Source organism: Cavia porcellus, unplaced genomic scaffold (assembly GCF_034190915.1).
Source record: "Cavia porcellus strain 051 isolate PalLab524CR breed Dunkin Hartley unplaced genomic scaffold, mCavPor4.1 scaffold_25, whole genome shotgun sequence".
Classification (NCBI taxonomy): domain Eukaryota; kingdom Metazoa; phylum Chordata; class Mammalia; order Rodentia; family Caviidae; genus Cavia; species Cavia porcellus.
This window is the reverse complement of record NW_026947508.1, coordinates 24,034,032-24,059,266: the sequence shown is the minus strand read 5'-3', so window position 1 is coordinate 24,059,266 and position 25,235 is coordinate 24,034,032. Positions and strand designations below refer to the sequence as shown.

The 25,235-nt window shown below is 53.0% G+C and overlaps 1 protein-coding gene across 2 annotated transcripts; it reads right to left on the bottom strand.

Moving 5' to 3' along the window:
- Positions 1 to 408: 408 nt before the first annotated feature.
- Positions 409 to 19,543, bottom strand: Serinc2 (serine incorporator 2). Of its 2 annotated transcripts, XM_063235950.1 has the most exons (11): positions 19,514 to 19,543; positions 18,986 to 19,039; positions 10,026 to 10,187; positions 9,385 to 9,572; positions 8,908 to 8,987; positions 8,415 to 8,552; positions 7,633 to 7,802; positions 5,485 to 5,575; positions 5,094 to 5,229; positions 2,146 to 2,376; positions 409 to 943 (listed from the first exon to the last, which is right to left on the bottom strand). In XM_063235950.1, exons 1-11 carry the CDS (start codon positions 19,526 to 19,528, stop codon positions 808 to 810), a joined length of 1,401 nt encoding a protein of 466 aa, XP_063092020.1. In that variant the 5' UTR covers positions 19,529 to 19,543; the 3' UTR covers positions 409 to 807. The 2 variants fall into 2 exon arrangements, with proteins under 2 accessions (XP_063092020.1, XP_003471275.1); XM_003471227.5 differs by lacking the exons at positions 18,986 to 19,039; positions 19,514 to 19,543 and adding an exon at positions 16,972 to 17,104.
- Between the last annotated feature and the right edge of the window lie 5,692 nt (positions 19,544 to 25,235).

Below are 25,235 nucleotides of genomic sequence, written 5' to 3'. Positions count from 1 at the left end.
GCCCTCTGATGATGGGGAGCCAGGACTGGAGAAGAATGGACCCACCTGGAGGACACACGAGCCCCACAGCTCCCACAGGAGCCAAGCTGAGGCTCAGCTGCATGCCCACACCTCAGAATTCAGTGTCGGTGTGCACTGCAGCAGAGGGTGAGGGTGCGACCGGCTTTTCACCACGGAAATGAGTGACAGCACAACCCCGCTCCCCGCCCCACTGTGTCCGCACCATCCACGGGAAGGGACCCCAAGGGTCCCACTACCTCCACTCCCCTTCTGTGGGCCCAGCCTCCCTCCTCCTGACACCTGCCTGGCCCCTCCTTCCTCCTTCCTCCAGCCTGCGACCCCCAGCCCCTCCGCGACCCGGAGGACAGAGCTCAGGCCCCTGTCCCTGAGGGCGAGGGACACAGCAAGTGGGAAGGCACACGCACAATCGTGTTTATTGGGCAGAGTCTTAGAGACTCCCTAAGGCACATGGTCTGGGGGGCCAGGGTGGGGAGGGCTTAGTGCTGGGCACCAAGTGCTTGCTGTCCTCTGTGTGGCTTGGGGTACCTCTCCTCCAGCCCAGCTCCCGGGGGTGTGGGTAACCAGGCAGGGAAGGGAGAGGCAGCTCTGCGGCCTGGGGGTGAGAGGGCAGGGCTCAGCTGAGCCTGCTGTGCCTCAGACCTGAAGGCACTGAGAATGGGGGCCCTGCTTAGGGGCCAGTCCTGTAGCGGGCAGCTCAGCCTGGCTGACCAGTTAGGAGGAGCAGGCAGTCAGTCAGCTGTCACGGAGCCCAAGATACCACCAAGTGGGCAGGCTGCAGGGGCGGCCTCAGCTGAAGTCGCGGTTGCGCAGGAGCAGGGGGGCCACCAGGGTCCACAGGTAGAGGAAGAGCCCTGCCCAGCTGGCGCAGATCTTGACCCAGACAGCGGTCCACGTGCTGATCATCTTGTGTGTCTCGCCGGGCCTAAAACACACATTTTCCTTGTGACCGTGGTCCTAGCCCCTGACCTGATCACGGTACTTGGGGCCCCTGGCTTCCACACTGGCTCTTAGCCTAGAACTCTAGTCCCTGTCTCTGATGGTTTAGCCACTTGGTTTTGTGACCCTGGACAACGCCATTCCTCTTGTATCACAGACCTGACTCTGACCTCAACTCTGATCTTTTTTTTTTTTGGTGTTTTTCGTTTTTATCGGTACCAGGGATCGAACTCACGACCGCCTGCTTGCAAGGCAGGTGCTTATGCTGCTGGGCTAAATCCCCAGCCCCCAACTCTGATCTTTTGTTTTAGTTTGTTGTTGTTTTTGGTTTTGTTTGTTTGTTTTGAGGCACATTCTTGCTCAGGTAGTTCAGGTTGGCCTGTAATCCAGCAGTCCTCCTGCCTCAGCTTCCTGAGTGCTGGGATTATAAGTGTGTACCACCACACCCAGTGAAAAGTCTGATCTTGGTGCCAGTCCCACGACCTGACTCTTGCTCTCTAATTGTGTGATCTTCATTCTTGGACCTCATCTTTAGTCCCTGACTTTGGGACCCTGCAGCTCCTGACCTTAGTCCTGTTCTCTCTAACCTTGTCTTTGATCCTTGGTCCTAAACCTAGCCTTGATTACCCTAATCTTTACTCCTTGACCTTGCCACTTCAACACCGGCTTTATGACCTCCCAAACCCAATTTTAACCAAATGACTCAGCCCTGTTGTACCTGTGAGTGTGTGTGAGAGTGTGTGCCCATGCGTGTGCATGGGTGCACGTGTGTCTCCACCTAAATGATTGTTATCCAATAGCCTTGAATAACAGAGTCAGGCTATGACACTGTGTGGCCCCAACCCCAGCCCTGGACCTCATGACTCGTATTCTTGATTTTGTGCTTTTGATTCTGAGCTCCACACTGTAATCCAAACCTCCAATCATGAATCGAAAATGTGACCCAATGATCCACCCCCTGATTTGCAAAGCCAGTGGCCCTGGCCCCACCTGGGATGCCCCCTAGTCACTTTGTGAAGTCTCTGGGGGTTGAGCAGACACTAAGGCATGTGGGGAATGGCAGCAGAATGGGGGCAGGCTCTGTGGAAGGTCCAGGAAGACCCCAGTTCCCATCCTCGAGCAGCACCAGGCTACTAGGAAGGGGTGCCTGGCACACTGGGTCATCCCTGCACGCCAGGCTCTGCGTACCTGTACCAGTTTGTGAGTGTCATCATGATGTGCAGGGAAGCCAGCACCAGGCAGAAGTGGAAGAAGGAGTAGCTATAGGTGACCCCATCCTGCTCGTTGTCAAAAACTCGGTTCTCAGCAGTCACTTGCTGCTGCTGCTGCTGCTGCTGCTGCTGCTGCATGGCCTCCAGCACAACGGAGTCCTCAGTCTGCATCAGGCTGTTCACCTGCCGATGGTCAGAGGAGCGCACGCTGCGGAGAGAAGGAGGCGGTCAGGGCTACTGCCACCGAGGTGCACGGGGAGAGAACAGTGGCAGTCCCTTGAGCCATGGCACTGGCCCCAGTGCTGGACACTGATGGACACGGAGCTTTGAAGGCCAGTGACCTGGGAGTTTGGCACTGGGTCCAGGAGTTAACAAAAATTTTGACTCAACCCTACCCTAAATCCCTGTGTGACCGTGAATAAGACACAGCCTCTCTGAGGCGCTAAGCCCTCATCTGTAAAACTGGGAATCATGGTGTTATTCACAGGATGCTGGGAAAACCAAATGGAATGATGACGTGAACATCCCAGTGCTGAGCCAGGCACAGAGTAGAAACTAAACAGTCCCTGTTGCTGGGTACAGCGCAGCACACCTATAACACTCAGGAGGCTGAAGCAGGCGGATAGCGCATTTAAGGTCAGCTGGGGCAACTTGGTGAGCCTTTATCTCAAAATAAAAAATAAAGAAGATTAGGAACCCCCAATTCAATCCCCAGCCCCCACAAATCACTATTACTATGATTGTTCATTTGTCTCTTCCACAAACATATTGAGTCCTAGTACTATGAAGCACCAAGCCAGGTGCTGCTAAATAATTAATAAGGTTAATAATTGATAGTGCTCATTTATCATTAACTTTAAGTTTTAGTTAACTTATCAATCGCCTCCCTTCATGTTTACGCTAAAAGGAGAATACAGTTATGATTGTGCACCATTAGTCTGCTATGATGACAATTTGATGTTTTAAACAGAATTTAACAGTTTGAGATATACACAATTTTGCGAAACCAACTTATATTTAAAAATAAAATAAAAAGCAGCACTGGATCTGAGCTGCCCCACAAAGCTGGCTGAGCTTCAGGGGATGCTGGCCACCAAAAACTACGGGCATCGGGTGCCCACCCTCCCTGAGCTCTCAGGGCTATGCTAAGCCTGGTACAGTCCTGCCAGCCTGCAATCCCAAGACTCTGGGAGACTGAGGCAGGAGGCTCTCAAGTTCCAGGTGGACAATGTAGTGAGAATCAGTCTCGAAATAAAAAATGATAAGAAGAGCTAGGGATGTCACTCAGTGTAAAGGGCCTGGGGATGGGGTTCCTCCCCCACCACTGAAAACAAACAAACGAAAAAGCTACACTGAGAGCAGACAGCATTCTGGAGCACCAGAAGAGCCCCCCCAGGGTAGCTGTAGGCCAGGGAGGTGCAAGTTTGAGGACTCTTGGTCAGGGAGGGGGCAGGACAGAAAGCCAGGGGAGGAGAGAAGGCTCCGAGTCACCCCCCAGAGAGCACAAGGCAGGCGCCATGGTGCACCCGGGGAAATGCTGGGCCCAGGAGGCACACTCTGGGCTGCCAGAGTCAGGGTAAACAATGAGGCAAACCCGGACCCTGACACCAGCACCACAGCCACACACACTGCCCTGGCGGTGTGAACAGTCAGGCTATCGCAGCCCCTACGCTGCACCTACTTCTAGGCAAGCTCCTAGCTGCACGGGGGATTGAACTCACGACCTCAAGTCTGCCAAGCAGGCACTTATGCCACTAAAACCAAGACACAGAGAGGGAAAGTGACTTCCCCATGGCCACCCTGCCTGCACAGTGGTAGTGCCAGGGTCAAAGGCAGGCAGTTTGGCTCCAGAGTCCACACTGATAAGCACTTAAGCACTCCTGAAAATGTCCCTCTGAAAAAGTCACAGTGCAGCTGGGTGTGGGGCCTCACAGCTGTGATCTCTGCTCCTCAGAAGGCTGAAGCAGGAGGCTCACAAGTCTGAGCCTGGCCCAGGCAACTTCCTGAGACCCTATCCCCTCATAAAACGTCAAACACATCTGCAATTCCAGTATTTGGGGGTTGAGAAGTTCTGGGATATAGAGTAAGAGCCTATCTCAAAGAAACACATATGAACTTGGGGTTTTGTTTTTGTTTGTTTTTATTCGTTCTGAGGCAGGATTTCACTATGCAGTTCAGGCTGGCCTTGAACTCACTTTGTCACCCAGCTTGGCCTCAGACTCATAGTGACCCTCCTGCCTCGCCCTCTCAAGTGCTGGGACCACACACCCAGCTGTTTTGGTTTTTTGAGACAGGGTCTCCCCGTCTAGCTCAGTTTGGCCTTGAACCCACTATGTAACCCAGGCTGCCCTCAAACTCACAGCAATCCTCCTGCCTTGCCCTTTCAATAAATAAGCAAATATTAAATAAAATTTTGGAGGAAAAAAGCTAGAGGTATAGCTTTCTGCTTTTTCCCTTGGGTTCAATATTCAGTACACACTCAAAAAAATCATTATGCCACTCTGTGATCTGTAGCAGCAGGAGCTGCCTTCTCTCGGGGGAGATTATGGAATCACCTCCACCACCATGGAGCTCACCCTCCTCCTCTTCCTGAAAAGGAACTAAGGCTTAGAAAGGTTAAGCCACTTACCCAAGGCAACACAGCAGGTGAGAAAGAAAGCCTGGGCCAGCTGTTTCCAGTGCAAGGACTTCCCGGACCCCACAGATGTCCAGACCCCACTGCGCTGGAGTTAAGCTGGCCTGGGTACAGCCCGGCTCTGCTGTCCACCAAAGTTGTGTCCTTGGCGGGACTTGGTGTCCTCACCAGCATAAGTCAGGGCTGCTGAGGCTCCCGTTTGACTGTGCTGCCCGGCTCCTACATCCTCCCCTCACTGCGGGCTCTGGGCCCCCCACTATGACCCTCCCCAGGGACCCACATCTGAGTACCTGATGAAGAGGGTGCACAGGATGAAGATGACGAGACCCACGATGCTAGGTGCGTCCCACCACTGGGTCTCATAGCCCTCGGCCAGCATGGTATCATTGCTGAGCTGGGTCAGCAGGTGCGGGTTACACTTCTGGTCTGGAAATGGGAACACCATCACTTTAGGCCAGAGCCAGCCCAGAAGACAAGACAGACACACAGACTTGGCCAACCAGGCCCAGCAGTAGGTAGCACTTGGTAGACAAATGACAGACAACTCCAGCCCAGACAATTCTCCCCACTTCCCTGAAGGACTGAGACTCAGGACGTATGGGAGCTCAGAGGTCCCTTCACTAGTGAGGGTCCCAAGCCCTCAGCAGGCTGTTTGGAGGCCAGACCTGAGCCCATACTCACCAGGGACATTGGATAGGGCCAACCAAGTGACAAACATGGTGTACAGCGTGACAACCGAGGCCTGCAGCAGCCCCGAGTTGGGCTGGGCTTCCTGGAAAAAGCCATACACTGCTAAGACCTCTGCCGGATGGGGACATCCCACCCCCACCCAGCCCACTCCCACCGACCACCGTAACTCCTCTGAAACCCCATACACCTGGGGATGTCTCCCCACCCCATCTAGGTCACTCAACACCCTCCTTTTCTTATCTTTTCTTTTTGAGGCAGGATTTTGCCATGCAGCGTAGGCTGGCCTTGAACTCACTTAGAAGCCCAGGCTGGCCTCCAAACACACAGCAATCCTTCTGCCTCAGCCCTGAGTGCTGGGATCACAGGATGCACCACCACACCTGGCTCACCACCTTTCTTGCCACTCAAAAGCAGGGCTCTCATTCTTCATCTTTACACCTCTTGGATTATTCCACTTCCTCCCTTCTGAAAACTCCCCAAGGGCGGCGGCATCCAAGCAGCCCTGGTTTCCCAGTCTCCCCTCCCCTCTGCCTCCTCCACCCACGGAACCGCCAGTGCTTCTCCTGCCCCGGCCCCAGCTCCATGTGCAGCGCTGGGGTTGAGCTCAGCACCTTTGCACTGAGCTACATGCCCAGGCCTTTTTAAAACTGCCCAGCTTGGGGCTGGGGATGTAGCTCAGCAGCATAAGCACCTGCCTTGCAAGCGCGCAATCGTGTTTGATCCCCAGTACCAATAATAATAATAATAATAATAAAATAAAATCGCCCAGGTAGGTCTTAACTTGCAATCCCCTGCCTCATCCTCCTGCGAGATCATAGGCATGTGGCACCATGCCTGCTGGTGACTCTCCTTGGCATGTTCCTTCCCGCTATCTCCAACAGCAACCTCTCTCTAGTCCTCAAAGAGCACCCCCAGTGAAGCCCTGAGAACCCCAGTTCCGCCAGCCCACACCTACTTCTCCTTTCCACACAACACTTAATACCAAAAGGCCCCTGGCTGGGCCTTGGGCCCTGCTGCCTGTCCTCCCTCACCCCTCCCCACACTGCGCTTGAAAACAGGAGGTGAAACGATGATGAGCGCAGGCTCCAGCGCAGCCTGTCTGGGCTCAGTCCCAGCCCGCCCATTTACAGCCTCGGGCCTTGGCTAAGTCTCTGTACTGCCTTAAGCCTCCATTTCTGTGTCCGGCAGGTGGGGAGGGTGATGGCGAGTGGGCCAGATGACAGACAGGACAGATGCGGAGAGCTGTCAGCCGTCACTGTCATTCTTCCTCTCCCTCCTCACAGTCTACGCCCAGCCCAGCCAAGGACCTGGAACACAGGGGCACTCGAGAGGCCCTCGCTGAGTGGACCCGGATTGCTGTGTGACTGGACAGCTCCTGCCGGCTCTGGTCCTCGACTTTCTCACCCGGAAGTGGATGTTCGTGGCAGAGAGTAGGGGGAAGAGATGTTCTTCCTGACTTTGCTGTTAGACTCTGACAACCCCTGAGCTTCAGGAAGACCCACCAAGTAGACCTGGGAAGCACCACTTGTCAGATAGGGGGCCCAGAGGTGCTTCTGAAGGACAAATGGTGCCTCCGGGGCGTCACCCAGTCTCTGCCCTTCCTAGCACCATTCCATGGCTCTTGCTAACACTCTCCTCCCTTGCAAGAAAGCAAAAAAAAAAAAAAAAAAAAAAAACAATGACACCAATAAATCTAGCCCATCTGATTGGCGCCTGTGGGCCAGGTGCTGCTCCAAGTGTTAATCCCGAGAGCGACTCCAAGCAGCAGCTATTATTATCATTGTCCCTGCTTTATATTTGTGGAGAAAGAGAGGCACAGAGAGGTTAAGACACTTTGCCAAACACACCCAGCACGCAGCTGTGAGAACCAAGACAGCCTGGGGGGCTGTCGGGGAGCCCACAACACCCTGGGACAGTCAGCCCTGCTTCCTCCCTTCCTTTTTTTTTCCAGACAGGGTGTCACTCTGTAATTCAGGCTGGTCTTGTATCACTATTGCAGCCCAGGCTCAAACACACGGTGATCCTCCTGCTTCAGCCTCTCAAGTGCTAGGATTATAGGCGTGCATCACCACATCCAGCTTTGCGGTTCTTACAAGGACTGCCCTGCACAAGGGACCGTGCTGAGGTGAGGCAGCTCACCTGGACCTTGGGCAACACAGCGACGATGGAGACACACACACAGAAGACGAGGTTGAGGCTGATGAAAATCTTGCCCTCGTGGCAGGTGCCGGGATGGGTGTAGTAGATGAAGAGCAGGGTCACGGCCGCGATGGAGAGTGCGTAGAAGAGCAAGGTGAAGAAGAAAAGGCCTGGGTGGAAGGAGGAGACCAGCTCAGGGGCAGGAGGCACAAGGACCCCGACCCCCAGGCGTGGGAGGCTTGGGGCCCCCAATCGCTGGCCCCCCATAAGCCTTCGTGTCCTCGTTCAGGAGTGGCATCAGGACCTCTGTGCACTTCTGCCCGCTGTGAGCTAAGATTGCTTCCTCACTGCACGAAGGGGGCCCCAGCATCCAAGCACGGACTCAAAACAAATGTGTAAACACAGAGCCAGGCGCCTGGCCGTGAGAGGCCGAGAGAGCTGGGAGGCCGCACCACACCCAGGGGAGCCTTTAAGGACCCAAAGGGACATCACGGAAGCCATTACTATGTGTCACCAGAACCTGGTCTGGGCACCTCCTGAAGGGCCTCATGCATGGCTGGTCCTGCATGGCCAGTCCCGTGAGAGCCACTGACTCACTGACCTCAACCCCTAGGCCTGTCCGGTCTGCTCTCTCCTTCCTGGCCTCCCACCTTCCCAGCCTGTCCACCCGGGCAGATTCAGTTCCTGCCCAGGGCTGGGGATGGCTTGGCTGCCCCAGGCTCTCACCAGCCTGGGGAGCCCTGGAACCCACAGTCCCCAGAGGGCAGGCTGGTGGCACTGACCTCCGTACCAGGCGCGGGAGTCACACTCCTCAGCCTTGCCCAGCCACAGCTGGTTCCAGGAGTGCGCAAAGTCGATGAGCAGAAGCAGCTGGATGAGGATGAAGAGGAAGGAGCCCACGACGCCGAAGTAGAACCAGACTGCGTGGGGAAAGAGAGTGAGGCCAGGAGGTGCGGGAGCCCCGGGACGGATATGTACCCCTCACCCCTCACACACATCTCTTCATTCAGCCACCCATGCCCTGCCCTGCAGGCACTGAAAGAAGCTGAGGCTGCCTCAGGGAGTGCCAGCGGCAGGTCACAGTGTGGCACGGAATGGTCTGGGGCCTGGTGATCCCCTCACCCTGCTGCCAGAGCTGCGAGTCCCAGCACCAGCAGCTGCCTCATGGCAGGAGACAGCAGCCAGGGACAAAAGCAGTGCCCCACACTCCTCCACCGAGGCCCCACAGCCCCCTGCTCTCCCCTCGAGCCCTACATTGCCCCCCACTCCACTTACTATTGGAGAAGGAGCCATCGGGGATGTAGAATGCACCCACGGTGATGCCCACAAAGATCAGGAACTTAAAGAACCAAAACCTATGGTGGGGTGGAGGGACATGAAAGCTGAGTGGAGGCTGGGCCGCCAGAGGCCAGGCCAGGGCCCAGAACCACCACCCTAGAGGACAGACAGCCAGCGAGGAAAGGAGGGATCTTCCGATGGGATCAGAAAGCCCAGAGGGGCAAAGAGGAAGGAAAGAAGCAGCGAGCAGGGCTGCCTGCTGTCACGGCCAACACTGTGAACTTAGGCATCCTGTGGCCCTTTCCTGAGCTTCCTGTCCACATGTAAGACAGGGGCATAACCCGATGCACCGCTCCCTGTGCCACGTCCACCTGGATTCAGTGGCTCCTGAGTCTGAGGGCAGCGCCTAAGGATCCCTGGAGAGAGGCAGAGGAGAAAAGCCGCAGGGCAGGGTCTGCGGGGCCGCCCCCTCACCCGTTCTGGATGGCAGCGCGGGGGTCCCGGCTGCTGCGCACGCAGACCATGAGCAGGGTGAAGAGGAAGAAGAAGGCGGCCGTGGCGAAGCACATGCGGTAGACAGCGCGGAAGCCCAGCAGGGAGCCGCAGTCGATGTGGCCCTGCAGGACACTGGGTGCGTCGGCGCCCTCACACACCCAGGGCAGCTGTGGAAACAGACAGACCGTGTCGTGATGGCCCTGGATGGAGCTCTTGCAAGGCTCCCTGGAGACCAAGATCAGTCCCAGACCACCTTGTGGTCACCCGAAGCCTCAGTGCCATGCTGCAGGTTTCCCTGTGTGGCCCTCACCCACCACCAAGAAATGGCCACTGCCTGGGACTTGGGGGAACTCTGCTGCAGTCAGGTCTCTAGGGTGAGGTCTGAGAGCCACACACTCCCGGGGATCCACACCAAGATGGGACAGCCCTGTGCCAGGCCGTGAGACAGGGAGAAAGGAGGTAGACAGGATCCCCAAGTAATGGGTATAGCATTTTCCAAGGGGACGGTGGCTTTTAAGAAATGAGAATCCAGTATGAGGATCAAGCCCTCCTCCCCACCGCTGCTACCCAGAGATCATCAGTGAACCCAACTCCTACCACTCCCGCCCCCAGCCACTCACCTTGTGGAGCTGACTCTCCACGCCAGGGCTCAGCATGATGATAGACACCAGCACCCCCAGGAGGAGAAAGCCAGTGAAGACCAGGCGGCTCACAGTGGAGTTGCGGCTGGAAGGGCAGCAGGAGCACAGGATGCAAGGGGCAGAGCCGCAGAGGCAGGAGGCCTGCAGGGGACAGGGACACTGGGCACTGTCGCTCCCCACCACCGCACATAGCACTGCCCACCACTGCCCACATGGTGTCTCCAAGTCCCACTGAACTTCCCCCAGATGTCACCCCCTCCAACGTCCAAGCTGCACAGGAAGCTGGGAACAGAGGACCCAGTAACTTACAAAGCCAGTAAGCAATAGATGAAAAGCCAGACCCATTTCAAGTGCTACTGTAGCTTTGGAAAGGCAGGGCTGGGGTTGTACTGTTTCCCACTTAGGGCAGTTTTTTAAAAAAGAAGGCCAACTCAGTCCTGAGTACCTGTGTGACCTTATACAACTCGCTCTATTGCTCTGAACCTCAGTTCCCTCATTTATAAAAAGGAATCCTAATTGAACCTACTCCTCGCACGGCAGCTTAAGGACCAAACAGAGAGCCTAAGTTGTGAGCCCTCAGATTGTCTCTCCTCCATAGAATTTACTATTGCCTGATGTGCCTTGTATCTTACTTGCTTATCTGCCTCCCCTTTCCAGCAGGACCGGAATTCTGTCTGCTTTGTTCATTGGGCAATTCCTAGAAACAAATGATGTCTGACACTTAGTGGGAGTTCGTGTACTATCTGTGGAATGAATATAAAGTGCTTAGTGTAGGACTAGAAACATGCCAAAAACTGAAAACAGTTGGGTGTGATGGCAGGTGCCTGAATCCCAGCACTCAGGAGGCTGAAGCAGCAGGATTGCTGCAAGTTCAAGGCCAGCCTGGGCTATAAAGTGAGTTCAAGGGGAAGCTGAACTACCTAGTGAGATCTGTCTCAAGAAAAGAAAAAAATAAAAACAACGTGAAAACAGCAAGCATGCCAGGTGTGGTGGTGCACACCCATAATCTCAGCTTTTCAGTCCCAATTTAGGGAAAATGTGTCTCCAAACAAAAAAATTTTGAAAGAGGTTGGTGGTATAGCTCAGTGTTGAGAGGCTTGCCTAGCTGTGCTAGGGCCTGCGTTCAGTCCCAATGCTTCAAGAAAAAGAAAGAAGGAAGAAAAACAAAAGAGGAGGAGGAAGAAGAACAAGATGAGGTGGAGGAGAGCAGGACAAAGAAAAGGGAAGCAGAGAGAGAGCAGGAGAGTAAAGCCCGTTGGGAATATCTGGCATGCACGGAATTAAAACGCCCATGGTTACCGGGAGGCTGTTCCAGGCTTGGACAGCAGGTGGCGCTCTAACACTTCCCTCGCGGGTAGTGGGCCTAGCGGGCAGTCCAGGCTCCTCGGGGGCCAAGAAGCCACACCATTCACAGCTGGTGACCAAAGAAGGCTCACCCCTCCGGGAGCCCGTCCACACCCAAGCTTTGAAGACGCAGGCTGCGCACCTGCCTCTCTCTGGTACACACTATCTTCCCAAACACTGTGGCACCAAACCCTCACCTGGATATCAGAGAGCCTGGAGAGCGAGAGTGGGGTACAGAGGGGTGCAGCTGCCTTAGTCACGGCGCCTTCTCCCCAGACTGAAAATGCCTGGGGAAAGTGCTCGCGTGTGTGTGTGTGTGTGTGTGTGTGTGTGTGTGTGTGTATGTTTGCTTGTTTTAATTTTTTACTTTGGGGCACAATCTTGCAGTCACTAAGTTGCCTAGGCTGCGCTCTGACTTGCAATCCTCCTGCTTCAGCCTCCTGAAGTGCTGTGATTACAGGCACTGCCACCAGGCCCAGCTTGGAAAACGCTCTTTCTCATCCATCTCTCTCACCCACAAAGCCAAGTACAACATAAATTGTAAATGCAATGCACACTTGGGGAATGAAATTATTCTGGTTACGTCCCGCAGTTGCTAACTCAAGCCCACAACCATCAGAGTGGGAGTGGGGTTAGCAGAGACAGGAATAAGGCAAAAAAAAAATGTCTTGTCAACCATGAGGAGTATGCTAGCATCACAGAGCAGACTGTCAGCTCCATTTTACAGGTGTGCATTTAGACCAGAGAAGTTCAGAATCTTACCAGCAGTCACACAGCAAATCAATAACAGTACTGAGATTCAAATAATCAAAGAGATAACCACCATATTAAGGACCAGTCATGGATAATGGGAAGCATTTATCCACACTATGCCTCGCTGACATTATGAAGTATTCTGTAACCTTTAATTTTCAAAATGGGAAGCTGAGACTCAAAAAGTTGTGTGACTAAGATCATAAAGCACAGAAACTGAGGGGCTGGGATTTGAACTCAGGTGTGTGCGACAAGGGCCAGGCGCTACCCATGTAGCCACAATGCTTCCCAGTCCACTATCCCATAAAGGAGTCCCCCTTAGAAATGCCCAATGCAGAAACAACCCCTCGGAGACCAGAGGAAAGCAAGACGCCCAAGAGGCTCTGACCAGAACCCTGGTGCCAGTCCAGCCCTGACTCTGGCTTGTTCCCACTTCAGTCAGAGACTTTTCTTCTTCTTCTTCTTTTTTTTCTGGTACCGGGGATCGAACTCATGACCGCCTGCTTGCAAAGCAGGTGCTTATGCCACTGAGCTAAATCCCCAGCCCCATCAGAGACTTTTGAGACGAGAAAAGCTGCCCTACTACCCTGGAGCCCTGCCTTTCAATTCACTCTGGTTCATAAAGTTCAAAATCCAGGCGTTCCTGACACCAGAGGCTGAAGATTCGGAGCTATCAGCAGCCAGAGATGGGAAGGGCAGAAATACACATGGCCTCTGCTTTCCACATCTCAACACCGGGTGGCTCCTTCGTGAACCCCTTTCTCCAGACACACACATACACACCCACACAGGCGCACACGCACACACACACACACACACACACACACACACACACACGGAAGCGTGCCAAGACCATGCTCACAGCAGGAAATGAGGGGACCACTCGCCTCGCAGCCACCATGAGGGCTTGGGTAACCTTGACAGAGGCACATTTAATGGTGTAAAAATTACACCATGATCCAGTTGAGTATATTAACATAAAAAGATTGAGATTTCACAGAGAAAACTAAAATAGGAACAAAGTCTTAGGTTTTTGTGAGCTTATTAGAATCTCAGGAAACTGCCGAAGTAACCAGCATGTCCATCACCCGGGGACGGGGACGGAGAGTTAGAGTGGGGAAGCTGGGTCACCAGCCCCGGAGCAACATGGGCCAGCGCTCACAAGCTGTGGGGAAGGCCAGGCAGGGCACAGGCCGGGGCCCAGAGATCACAGCCACTCCCCACTTCCTGGCCACACACCCACACCTGCACCTGGAAAGACAGCAGCAGACAAGCCCTCAGCACGCCAGGGGCCTGGCCAGAATGCACAACTCAGAATTCAACAAGCTCCAGGCTTTATAGCCTTACAGTAATGCGGTCTCCTGCCATTCAGCCAATCCAGTTTCTTTCCAAAGAAGAATCACCTAGTATGGTAGTACATGCATGTAATCCCAGGACTTGAGAGGCCGAGGCAGGAAGATCAAGTTCAAGGACAGCCTAGGCTGCCTGCACACTGCCAGTGACAGACAGCTCGTTCCTTCCCAAGGAGGCCGAACGTACAGCTCTGGAGCCCGGAGCAGTTTGGCATGGTGGGGACCAGTGTCAGTCACTCAATCACACTCTCTCCTAGTGGTCCACAGAATCAGCAATAGAGGTTTTTAAAACCACTCCAAAGGTACCGGGTAAGTAGGAGAGGCAGCTCAGAACTGGGCCACAGTGTGTGTGTGTGTGTGTGTGTGTGTGTGTGTGTGTGTGTTTTACTTTGTTCTCTGGTACTGGGCAGTGAACATAGGGCCTTGAGCATGCTAAAAAGTGCTCTACCACTGAGCTACATCCCTAGCTCTGTTTGTTTATTTTTGAGACAGGGTCTCAAATTACTCAGACTGGCCTCCAACTTGCCACCTTCCTGCCTCAGCCTCTTGGGGAGCTAGGATTATAGGTACGCATTATCACATCCTATTGGATCACAGTTTTGATTTGTTTTGCTTAAAACAAACTGGCCCTTCCTTTCTGGATGTATGCCAAAGGGAATGAAGGCAGGAACTCAGTCACTCACACACCCAAGTACACAGCAGCATTACTCACAAGGAGAAATGTGGCCCAGACATACAATAAAGTATTACTCACTCTTTAAAAGGAAGGAAATGTGATACATGCTACAACATGGATGACCCGAGGACATGATACTAAGTAAAATAAGCCAGATTCAAAAGGACACACACTGTATGAACCTAGAGGAATCAAACTCATTGAGAGAAAAGGTGGACCCGTGGCTGCCGGGGATACAAAGATGGAAAAGTGGATAAGGGTGGTGGTCACGGGGCATAACAATGCCAGTGTACAGAATGCCACTGAAATGCACAACTTAAAAGTGGCAAAAACAAGCCAGATGTGGTCGCACATGCCTGTAATCCCAGCTACTCAGGAAGCTGAGGCAGGAAGATCCCCGGAGCCCAGAAGTTCAAGACTAGCCTGGAAACCACATGCCACAAGACAAAAAAAAAAAAGGAAAACAAAGGCTACAATGGCACATTTTAAATGATGTCTGTGTCACCACAGGAAAAGAGCAGGGCAGGGAGCAGCAGGAAGTGAGCCGGGTGAGGAGGTCCTACCACAGCTCCATCAACACAGAATCCTACAGCGGCTGTGGCGGTACAGGAAGCGGCACCCAGCGTCCCTGGAGACTGTGCCAGGGAGACTGGACTTCACCCCAAAGGCAGTGGGGAGCCACCGCCACAGGGAGGAACAATAGCAGCTTTGCATTTTAGCAGGATCACTGGCCACCAACTGGAGGACAGGTGGAGGTGGTGTGCAGGATCCTGTGAGCAAGGAGAGGGCTCGGGACCGTTTACAGGACCAGAGAAGCGACAGGAAGGGGAGGGCAGATTGTACCTTTATTGTCCTGTGCCTCAGACAAACCCACTCTTCTGATGACACTACCCATGGCACCGATATTATGAAATTTTAGCATATAGAGAAGATCCAGCAACACTCATTCACCTCCCACGTCTACCCTGGGCCAGCCCTGTCCCTAGGCAACCGGGATGAGGGGAGGGGAGAGACTAGGAGCCAGATGGAATCCTTACTTCACAGTTCTCCCACCCTAGTGGGGGGGGGGCGGCGCTGGTGGCTCACTTCTGTAATCCCAGCACTCAGGAGGCTGAGGCAGGAGGATTGTTGTGGGCCACAAACTGAGCTCAAGGCAAGCCCAAACTGTATAGCAAGACCCTGTCTCAAAATAAAAAACAAACAAAACAAAACCCAGTTCTCCCACTCGGTCCCTGTGCAGCCTCAGGCAAGTGAGCTAACCTCTCTGAGCTGCCAGGCTCAGCAGCTGCACAGTGGGAGTCCATGACGCAGGACTGCTGCACTTGGCTCTGCACTAGCCCCAGATGGAATTCTCCACCTACTGGTCTTCACACTGGAATGTTTCTGGCAAGCACTCACTGTATTCCAGGACCTTTGCTGGGCACTGGGCACCTTCCGTGACTTATCATTTAATCTCCCAACAGCGCTGCTAGCATCCTCATCTTGCAGGTGGGGAGACTGACGCACAAGGGACTGATAGTCTCCTCTCAATATTTACACCCTCCTCCCCCCACCGTGCGCGGGGCTGTGCCTAACCAGTGGGAACCTGGAGGGAATGGGGCGAATCCGGGAAGCGCTCCCTCAGGTACCAGGAAGCAGGCTGCTGGGCAGAGACCGGCCCAAACTGGCACACTTTGGACAGGAAGGGACTCGAGGCACCAGGTGACCCCTGGTCCGGGACACATTTACAAACACCCACATTTCACAGAGAGAAATAGAGGCCAGGAGAAGGCGAGGGATGTCGCCTCCAGGGACCCACGCTTCAGCTGCCCTGAGCTGAGCTCACTCTCAGAAAATGGCTACAAAGTAAATCTCCCATCCCCAGCGCTGGCCCTGCGCCCCTCTCCCAGCACGACGCGCAAGTCAGAGACAAAGAAAACCAAACCCTGAGCTTGCCTTCCACAGCCGCTAGCGCCCCTCTTCCCCCGGCCCCTCTTTGTGTGGGACCCGAGGGGGAGGGAGCTGCCTGAATGAACCTCAGATTTAATGAAGGGAAGAAGGGGCTGGGAAAGGGGAAAAAGAAGGGGCCTCCCAGCTGGGGTCTGGCTGGAGCCACTCTTCTGTGCTGGCTGCTGCTCCAAAACAGCGCTGGCTGCCCCCGGCCCCAAACCCGGCAATCGGGTACAAGCACCCAAATCTCCTCAGTTCCTGGGTCTCCCAATCTAAAGTTTGGCCCAGGCAGTTCCACACAAGCTGCACTCGGGGCCCCGAGGGGGAGTGCCAGGGGCAAGCCCCGGACCCCACGAAGCGGGAGTGGGGTGGGGTGCGGGGAGCCAGACAGGCACCGAGCCTCAGAAACAAGTACGGGGAAGGATGCTAATGGACAAGCGGGTCCAGAGCCGTAAAACAGGCGGGCGGGCAGAGACTGCGAGAGGAAGGGCGCGCGACGGAGCGCTCGGGACAGGCAGCCACACAAAGAGCGCGCCCGAGGGAGCCGCCGCGAGGACCGCTCGTAGGCGCGACGCGGCCGGTGGCGGGGAGGGGGCGCACTCCTCCGGCTGAGGGCTCCCCGGCCGGCCCGGGCCGCGCGCCCCACCTCGCAGTAACCCGAGTCGCGGCGCCAGCTGCCCGGGCGCCCGCCTGCCGGCCGGGTGCGGGAAGTCGGGCGTCGGCGCGTTAGGAGCCCAGGGCGAGGAGGACGCGGGGCCTACGCGCAGAGAAAGACAAGTTTCAGGAAGGAAAACGAGGACACTATCTGGAGGAAGAAGACGGGGAAAAGTGCGGGTGCGCCGCGAGGGCGGCGGCGCAGAGCGGGACTCACGCAGCTGAGCAGGGAGCAGACGCCCAGGCAGGCCCCCATGGCGACGGAGCGGGCCGGGGCGCGGGGCCGGGCGCGGGCGCGGATCCGGGGCCCTCCGGACTCCAAGTGTCAGGCTCGGCCCCGCCCCGGCCCCGCCCCTGTCCCGCCCCCACCTGCCGAGGCCGCTCGACACTTTCCGGCGGCGCTCGGGGCCTCCCCCGGCTCACCTGGCGCAGGTGCGCGGGGCGGGACTGTAAGGGGGAGGGACGACCTAAGATTCCAGCGGCCACGCGAGTCGCGCGACCCGACCCAACTCTGGACTAGTCTTGGACCTGGTCTGGACCTAGCTCGTCCAAAGCTAGGATTTAGAAATAGAGTTGGGTGTGAGCTCCAGCAACGCCTCTGTGTGACTCTGGACACTGTCACCCCTGTGTGACTCTGGACACTGTCACCACTGGCAGAATCCAAGAGATGGTCCCGGCTGCCTCCTTGACCCTTGTCGAACAGTCTCTGCGTAATACATGGGTGTTGGATGATCGACTAGATAAACGGGGGCAAGTCGCTTCACCTCTCTGAGCCTCAGTTTCCCCAGCTACAAAGTAAAGATACTTAACCCATAGGACTGCTATCACACATTGTAGTGCTTGATGAAGTGAAGGTGAGCTCCTCTCTAACCCCGCTGTCGTCTCTGTCCTTTCTAAGACCCCAGCTTCTCACTGACTCTCCCCCATCCACCTTCATCCATGCCTTCAACCTCCTCCACTGACCCGAGCAGCCTGTCCTGAGCCACACACTTCCCACAGCTACTCCTGCTTGGTGGCTCCTTGCTTCCTAGGGATGCCCACGCCCTGGACCTCGCTGAGCAGGTCAGAGGGAGGGTCCTCTTGGCAGGTGGCCCCCAGGGGTGGGTATGAGAGCCTGCAGCAGGGCTCTGTAATTACCCCTCTTGCATCCAGAAGTGCCCTCCGCCAGCTCCTCTAATGTTAAGGAAGGTAGTTGTGCGCCTCACTGCTGGCTCCAGGGGCCAAAGATCCAGTGCTTCCTTGGGAGATTCTCAGGGTGCCAGGTGTAGCCATTAATTGTACCAAGGACGGTCCTACAGACACACCCTGCACTTCCCCTCCGCCACACTTTGTCTACATGGTGCCCTGCCTCTAAAGATTCTCTTCCACCCTCTTTTCCCTTCAAAGCCTTGCTCAGGCCCCATTTCATCTCAGTGACGGGAACCACAGCCACCACTCCAGCTCACCACCTCTGCTTTAGCCCTGCCCTCTGCTTCCCTCGCATTTCCAGAGCCACAGGGCCTCCCTGTGTCACACAAAGCCCTAAGGTTGCCTCAGAGCTGGAGTAAGTGAGAACTCTCACCCACAAGGCCCCGTTGGAGGCCCACGGCTGGCCTGAGGGGTAGATTAATTTGCCATCCCAATCTACCAGTAAGAAAACTAAGACTCAGAAGTCAAGAAAGTAGCCCGCTGAAAGTGTTAGAGACCCAGCAAAGTAATAGATTGACATCAGTTTGTTTGTTTGTTTGTTTTATAGTTCTGGTAATCCAACCAGGGTCTTTGCACTGATCTATACCCCAAACCCTTTTCAAATTTTTTATAGGTGCTAAGTCACTAAGCTACCCTACCTGGGCTTGAACTTGGTACCCTCCTGCCTCAGCCTCCCAGAATGGTGGAGTTACAGGTGTGTGCCACCATACCCGTTTCACCTGAATTTTGGCTCTGCCCCTACCTCCAACTACCCCTGCCAAATCTGAGGAAACACTTCACCTCTCTTACTGCAGCCCTCCTCTGAACTAAAGCTGTTTTCTGTTTAATCCAGGGAGGCACCCTAAGAAGTATGCTATTATTCAAAAGGAACGAGACCTCACGCTTGCCAGGCAGGCATTGATGCCACTGAGCTAAATCCCCAGACCTCAGGTTGAAATTTCTCAGAACAAGGAAATGTCCCACCATTGCCCAAGACTAAGTCAGCTAGACCCCCACATCGCCCTCGTCACTGCACAGGGGCAGCCGCTCCGTGGGTAACTCACTGAGTAGGTTTGTCCAGGTAGCTCCTCCTCCTCCTTCAGCCTCATGCTTCTTATCTGTAACATGAAGAGAATCATTTTTGCATTGCTATCTCAGGGAGCTACTGAGGAGATGAAAAAAAATAACAAAGAAGCTTTCCTGTTCAACACTCTGGTCAGCCCACCAGCCTATTCCCCAGTCTAGAATCTCCTTATGGATTCAGAATAACTCTGTGTCTCACACTTCCAGAGTCAAGATCAAATCCATGCAAGTCTCCGACCTTCCTGGAGCCTCACTGGGGGGCTGAGGTTCAGGGCCCAGTGTTCTCACTCAATGCCATATAACTATACCCATTGAGAGAAAGAGACTGGGTCCATTTCCATCCCAGACAGATGCTCATTTCTCAGTCCCCAAAGGGCCACTTACCCCGGGGTTTTTTAATCTGACCTCACTGGACCTCACCTTTCAAATCCACAATATAAGAACAAAACCCTGTCCAAGTCCCCAGTGCCCCCAGCTTCCCCCAACCAATCTTTCCCCTTCCCTCATACCATCCTCCTATCCATGAGGACTCAGATGCAGGCCTGCTTTGAGCCTCCTGTCCCCTGGGCTTTACTTTCTGCACTGGCCTCCACTTCCTGCTTCTGACCCATTTACAGAGCAGAGCTGAGGCCCTCCCTTATGAATATGCATGGAGGATAATGAGAGCTTGGGATGGGGAGGATCTGGGAAGAGGTATCTGGTATCATCATCTCCCCTGGCCACCCCTTACACACCCCAGCCAAAGCTGCCCTTCCTCCCAGAGAGTACCTGGGCATTTGGGGCAAAAACTGAAGTGACAACAATAATATCCACAACAACCCATTTTAAGGACCTACACCGTGCTGGCACCCTGCTAACAGCACCTCCTGAGAGATGCATTTAAGGACTTATTTTCCCCAGTTAGCAGAGAAGAAAATTGATGCTAGCAAGCAGTTAAGTAACTCATAGAGCAATCCAACCTGGAATGTGGCCAGTGATTATGTGCACAGCAGAATGGAACTCATGCTTTCCCCAGAAGATGGGACATCAGAACTGGTGCTTTGAATCCCTGCAGCTCAGATGCGTAAGCAAGCCTTGAGCACGGGGCCACACATGGACCCCACATACTGACACATGAGTCGATAGTGTCTTCATTGACCAAGGTATTGGAAAAAGAACCCAAGTATCAAAAGTGATTTCATTCACCAGAAGTATGGAGACAGGCAGACAGGTGTGTGCATCTTCACATGTGTGTCACACACAGCCGTAGGCACAGACGCTCCTGTGACTGCCCAGTGTTTGCACGTCCCCAGTGCTTCCCCACCCTCTCCCCCTCGGTACTGGGAATCAAATTCACAACCTCACACTTGCCAGGCAGGTGCTGTCCTGAGCTATGTCTCTGGTCCTCCGCATTGCTTTTGTGCCTTGTTTTCAGCCAACAGTTACTGGGCCCCAGGCGTGGCCGAGATACATGGCATGGTGCCCTTCTCTCCCCAGTGCACTTAACACTGCCAAAGAAATCCACTTTCTTTGCAGGAAGCAAGCAGACATGAGAGAGAAGCAAGTGGCAAAGATAGAAAAAGTGGACACTTGGGGCGAGAACTCCTGGGTATGAGTATTCTCTAAAGTCCCTCCAGAGGCCTCCCTCACAGATGTCAAAAGTTTGCCATCAACGCACACGTGTGTGCACGCATGTGCACAAAGCATGCGTGTGGTGTCTGCGATGAGGACACCATGGCTGGGTGCACAGAGGGTGCATACTTGAATTTGGTAGATAAGTAAATCAGATGTGGTTGTGTCCATGTGAGTTGTACATGTAATTGTGTGTGTGTGCACAGGGCCTATTCCAGGAAGGGGAGAAGGACAAAAAAGGTGTCATTTGGTCCAGGCCTCACGTTTATAAGCCTCAAAAATGCATCCAAAAAACAAGACGGAGGCCAGGTCTGATGGCACATGCTTGTAATCCCAGTACGCAAGAGCCTGAGGCAGGAGGATCACCACAAGTTTGAAGCCAATCTGGGCCTCATAATGAATTCAAGGCCAGCCTGAACTACATAGCAAGACTCTGTCTCACAAAACCAACCCCCCCCCAACCGACACACACACACACAAAAAAAAACAAGATGGAAAAAAGAAAATCAAGATGAATGGAGAAGGCAGAAAAACGGGTGGTCAAGGGTAGACATATAGATGGCAGGCCAGGGAAACAGATGGACAGCACGGCAGCTGGAGGGCTGCACAGAGGGGTGGGGAGGTGACAAAGCTGACCGTTGGCCCCAGTGAGGGGTATGTGAGTATTCTTTGCACAATTCTTTTATCCTTTCTGGATGCTCAAAGTGTTTATGGTAAAGTGTGCACTGGAGGTCTAGTCAGAGACACTCACAGATCAGATGAGAGGACAATGTCCATCAGTGAATTCCAGACTTAAACTTACTGCCAGACTATATACCACCATTTTTGATAATTCCTGTGATTATCTTGTGAATCTCTTAATTGCATTGGATTGTGTGTGCATAAATGCTTAAAATGTTAATCGTTAAATAAAAATACATAGAACATACCACAATTGTGACCATTCTGATTAGACCTTTCTTAATTTTTAACTTACCTGGAACCTCAAAACACAGAAGTGGTCTGGGCCTCTCTCAGGATCCCCGCTGAACAAGGGCACTTGTGGGGGCTCAGCACACATGAATGGGTCAGACCAGCCTGGCAGCACAGGCTCCTTGAAGTCCTCATGAAATTACCCCTGTTCTGGGGGTGAGGGGAAGGCTTAGGGTGGAGGAAGGGCAGCCAGCAGCCCCAGGGGAGCACGAGGGACCAGGAACTCTGTCATTTGAGGCTTGGACACGCTCAGGCCCAAGCGGCGTCTGCTGGCCAGCAAGGTGTGGGTGGCTGAAACTCGGGCATTTCCTGGAGCGGGGTGGGGCAAAGACTAGGGGACCAGAGGCTCCTCTCTCCCTCCAGGCATCCCACACACATTCATTACCTCCTGCCTCCCCAGCTCGGCCATCGGCAGCCATCATTAGGCCAAATCTGTCAACATTTTCTCATTTTATAGATGGGGAAACTGAGATGGGGGCTCAGGCCTAGAGAGAATACAGGTGCTCAGACCACACAAAAAGTCAGCAGCAGCATGGACCATGGCCTGTGGGGACACTCAAAAGGAAACCCAGACCCACCATACCTGGGAGTGAAGCCCAGAGAGTGTCCTCCTACCTGGACAGGTCACTCGTAGAATCCAGGAGGCCAGGCAGGTACCAGAGAAATTAGGGCCTGGGTCCTAATCCCAGCTCTATCATGGACATTGTCAGAGTAACTTTCATGGCTCCCTGCCCTTCTCCAGTCCTCAGTTTTGAAGCAGAACCCCTAGGCAGTGCCAAGAAGAAATGCCCTGGTCCATGTGGGTGGATCTCTACCACCCAACCCCTCTCACCTCAGCGAAAAGAAAAACCTGTGGATAAAAGGACCAGCCTCCAGCGCAGTACCACTTCCATTTGGGCAATTTTCTGCTTGCATAGACCCAGGTAAGACTCTCCAAGTCTCATCTTGCTCATCTATAAAATGGGGTTAACAATACCGACCTCTTAGGACTGTGTAACAACTAGGTGAGACAATTTATGTCCAGTGCTGGGTACAAGGTGGCTGTATCACGACTTCAAGCTACAGTAACTATTATGACTGGCCACCCATAGATGAGCCATTTAGACACCCCGCCCCCAATTCACCATGCCTTTTATCTGATGTTCCAGGCCCCACAGCTAATGCCATTTGGGCAGCTGCTCCCCAACATTCTGCAGCCCTGCCTCTCCCCAAAGGTTCTTCGGAACAGCGGGGCACTCAGGGATGCTGGAGGCCGGGCTCGGGCCCCAGGCAGGGAAGCACAGAGCTCCCTGTAATCAGGCCAGGCTTCAGTGCAGGGCCCATTTCATCTGGACAGCCAAGCCCCCGCGCAGGCCATCATTAGCTCCTTCATTAACTCCCCACTCTGCCAGCAGGACGGCCCAGCTGCTGAAGCCTGTCATTCCAGGGAACCCTCCTCAATGCTGTCCCCAGGCCGGGGTTGGGGAAAGGCATCTGGTGATACAGTGGGAAAGAAAGTCTCCCTGGAGCCAGGGCCCTGCTTGCCCCACAAAGAAGTCAGTCACAGAAGACAACAGAGCCCTCACAACTTCTGAGTTGAAGGGAGCCCCCAACTGTCTAACGTATGCACTGCACAGCAATAAAATACTGTCTTTAAAAAGGAGGGAATTTGACACATGCTACATGGATGTGCCTTGAGGACATTAAGCTAAAGTAAGCCAGTCATCAAAGAACAAAAGCTGTATGACTCCACTCAAGTGAGGTCTCTAGAGGAGGCACATTCCTAGGGACAAAAGTCAGAATAGTGCATGTGGTGCACACCTAATCATCTTAGGACTCAGGAGGCTGAGGCAGGAGGACTGCAAATTCAAGCCCAACCTGGGCAATTTAGTGACTTAGACCTTCTCTAAGAAAAAAGGATGGTATTTGCTAGAAGCTGGGGAGAGAGTACAATAGGGATTTATTTATTTATTTATTTATTTATTTTGTCTTTTTCATTTTTTACCGGTAACGGGGATCGAACTCATGACTGCCTGCTTGCAAGGCAGGTGCTTATGCCGCTGAGCTAAATCCCCAGCCCCTACAATAGGGATTTAACACAAGATGTGAGAGGGGTAGGACATAGCTAAAGGGTAGAGTACTTATCTAACATGCACCAGGCCCTGGGTTCAATTCTCATCCTGGAAGAAAACCAAAACAGAAGATGGAAGACAAGCATTAGAGAGGATGTGGAGAAAAGGGAATTCTTCCTTTACACTTTGTGAATGTGAATTACGGAAAATAGCACGGTGGTTCCTCAAAAAGTTAAAAATAAAACTACCGTGGGACCCAGAAATCCCACTTCTGGATATATAGCTAACCTTCCACATCAGTATAAGTTGTGCACTGGTGGGTTCAGCCAACTTTGGATGGAAAACTAAATAAATTTATTTAAAATAATACAACAAAACCCATAAATTTAGGGTTTTATTGATTGATTGAGTGGATACCAGGGATCAAATTCAGTCTTGCACTTACCAGGCAAGCACTTGAGCCACTGAGCTAATATCTGGCTCAAAATCCCACAAACTTAAAAACACAATATAACAGCTATTTACACAGCAGCCAATTGCATTAAGTATCATAATCAATCTCATGATACAAGGTGTACAGAAAGTGTGTGCAGGCTACATGCAAACGCTACACCATTTTCGGTAAAGGACTTGAGCCTCCAGGGACTTTGGATCCTGAGTGATGACTGTGTATCCACAGGCAAGGAAAGCTGTGTGTCCACCAACAGGTACAATATGTGCACACAACCGAAAAATGTGTTCACACAGCGGAATATTATTTAGCCTTTTAAAAAAAGGAAATCTGTTGGGTGTAGTGCTGCAAACTGTAATCCCAGCATTTAGGAGGCTGAGGTTAGAGGATCACCATAAACTGCCAGCCCGGAACACATAGTGAGTTCAAGGCCCGCCTGGACTACAGAGAAACCTTATTTCAAAAAACCAAAAAAAAAAAAAAAAAGAAGGAAATCCTATGACTTGTAACAGCATGGATAAACCTAGAAAACGTTTTGCAAACTGAAGCAAGCCAGACAATATTGCACGATTTCCTTTACGTGTGAAATCTAAAAACAATTGAATTCAGAGGTGGAGGGTAGACGGCTAGGCGGAAGGGGGTGGGACAGAGAAGCTGGCTGAAGGGCACATAATTTCAGTTAAGAATCTGGTAAGAGATTGATTGCACAACATGGTGTAAAGTTATTAACAAAACATTATAATATTTGAATATTGCTGTGAGACAAGATGTTTAAGTGTTCTTCACACACGTACATACACAGTTACTAAGCAAAGCCCAACTGGCTTAATTAATTAATCACTCTACAATGTGTACATATTTCCAAAAACATCACGTTTCTGGGCGTACACATCTATACTCCTAACACTCTGGAAGGATGAGGCAGGAAGCTTGCAAGAGCAGCCTGGGCAACTTAGTAAGATACAGTTTCAAAATAAAAAACAAAAGAATGGCTATGGATGTAGCACAGTGCAAAGGCCTTGAGTGTAACCCCAATATCACCAAAAAAGTAAAAATAATAAAAATTTTAAAAATCACATCATACATCAAAAAAGTATATATATATATATATATATATGCCAGAGATTAAACTCATGACCTCGTGCT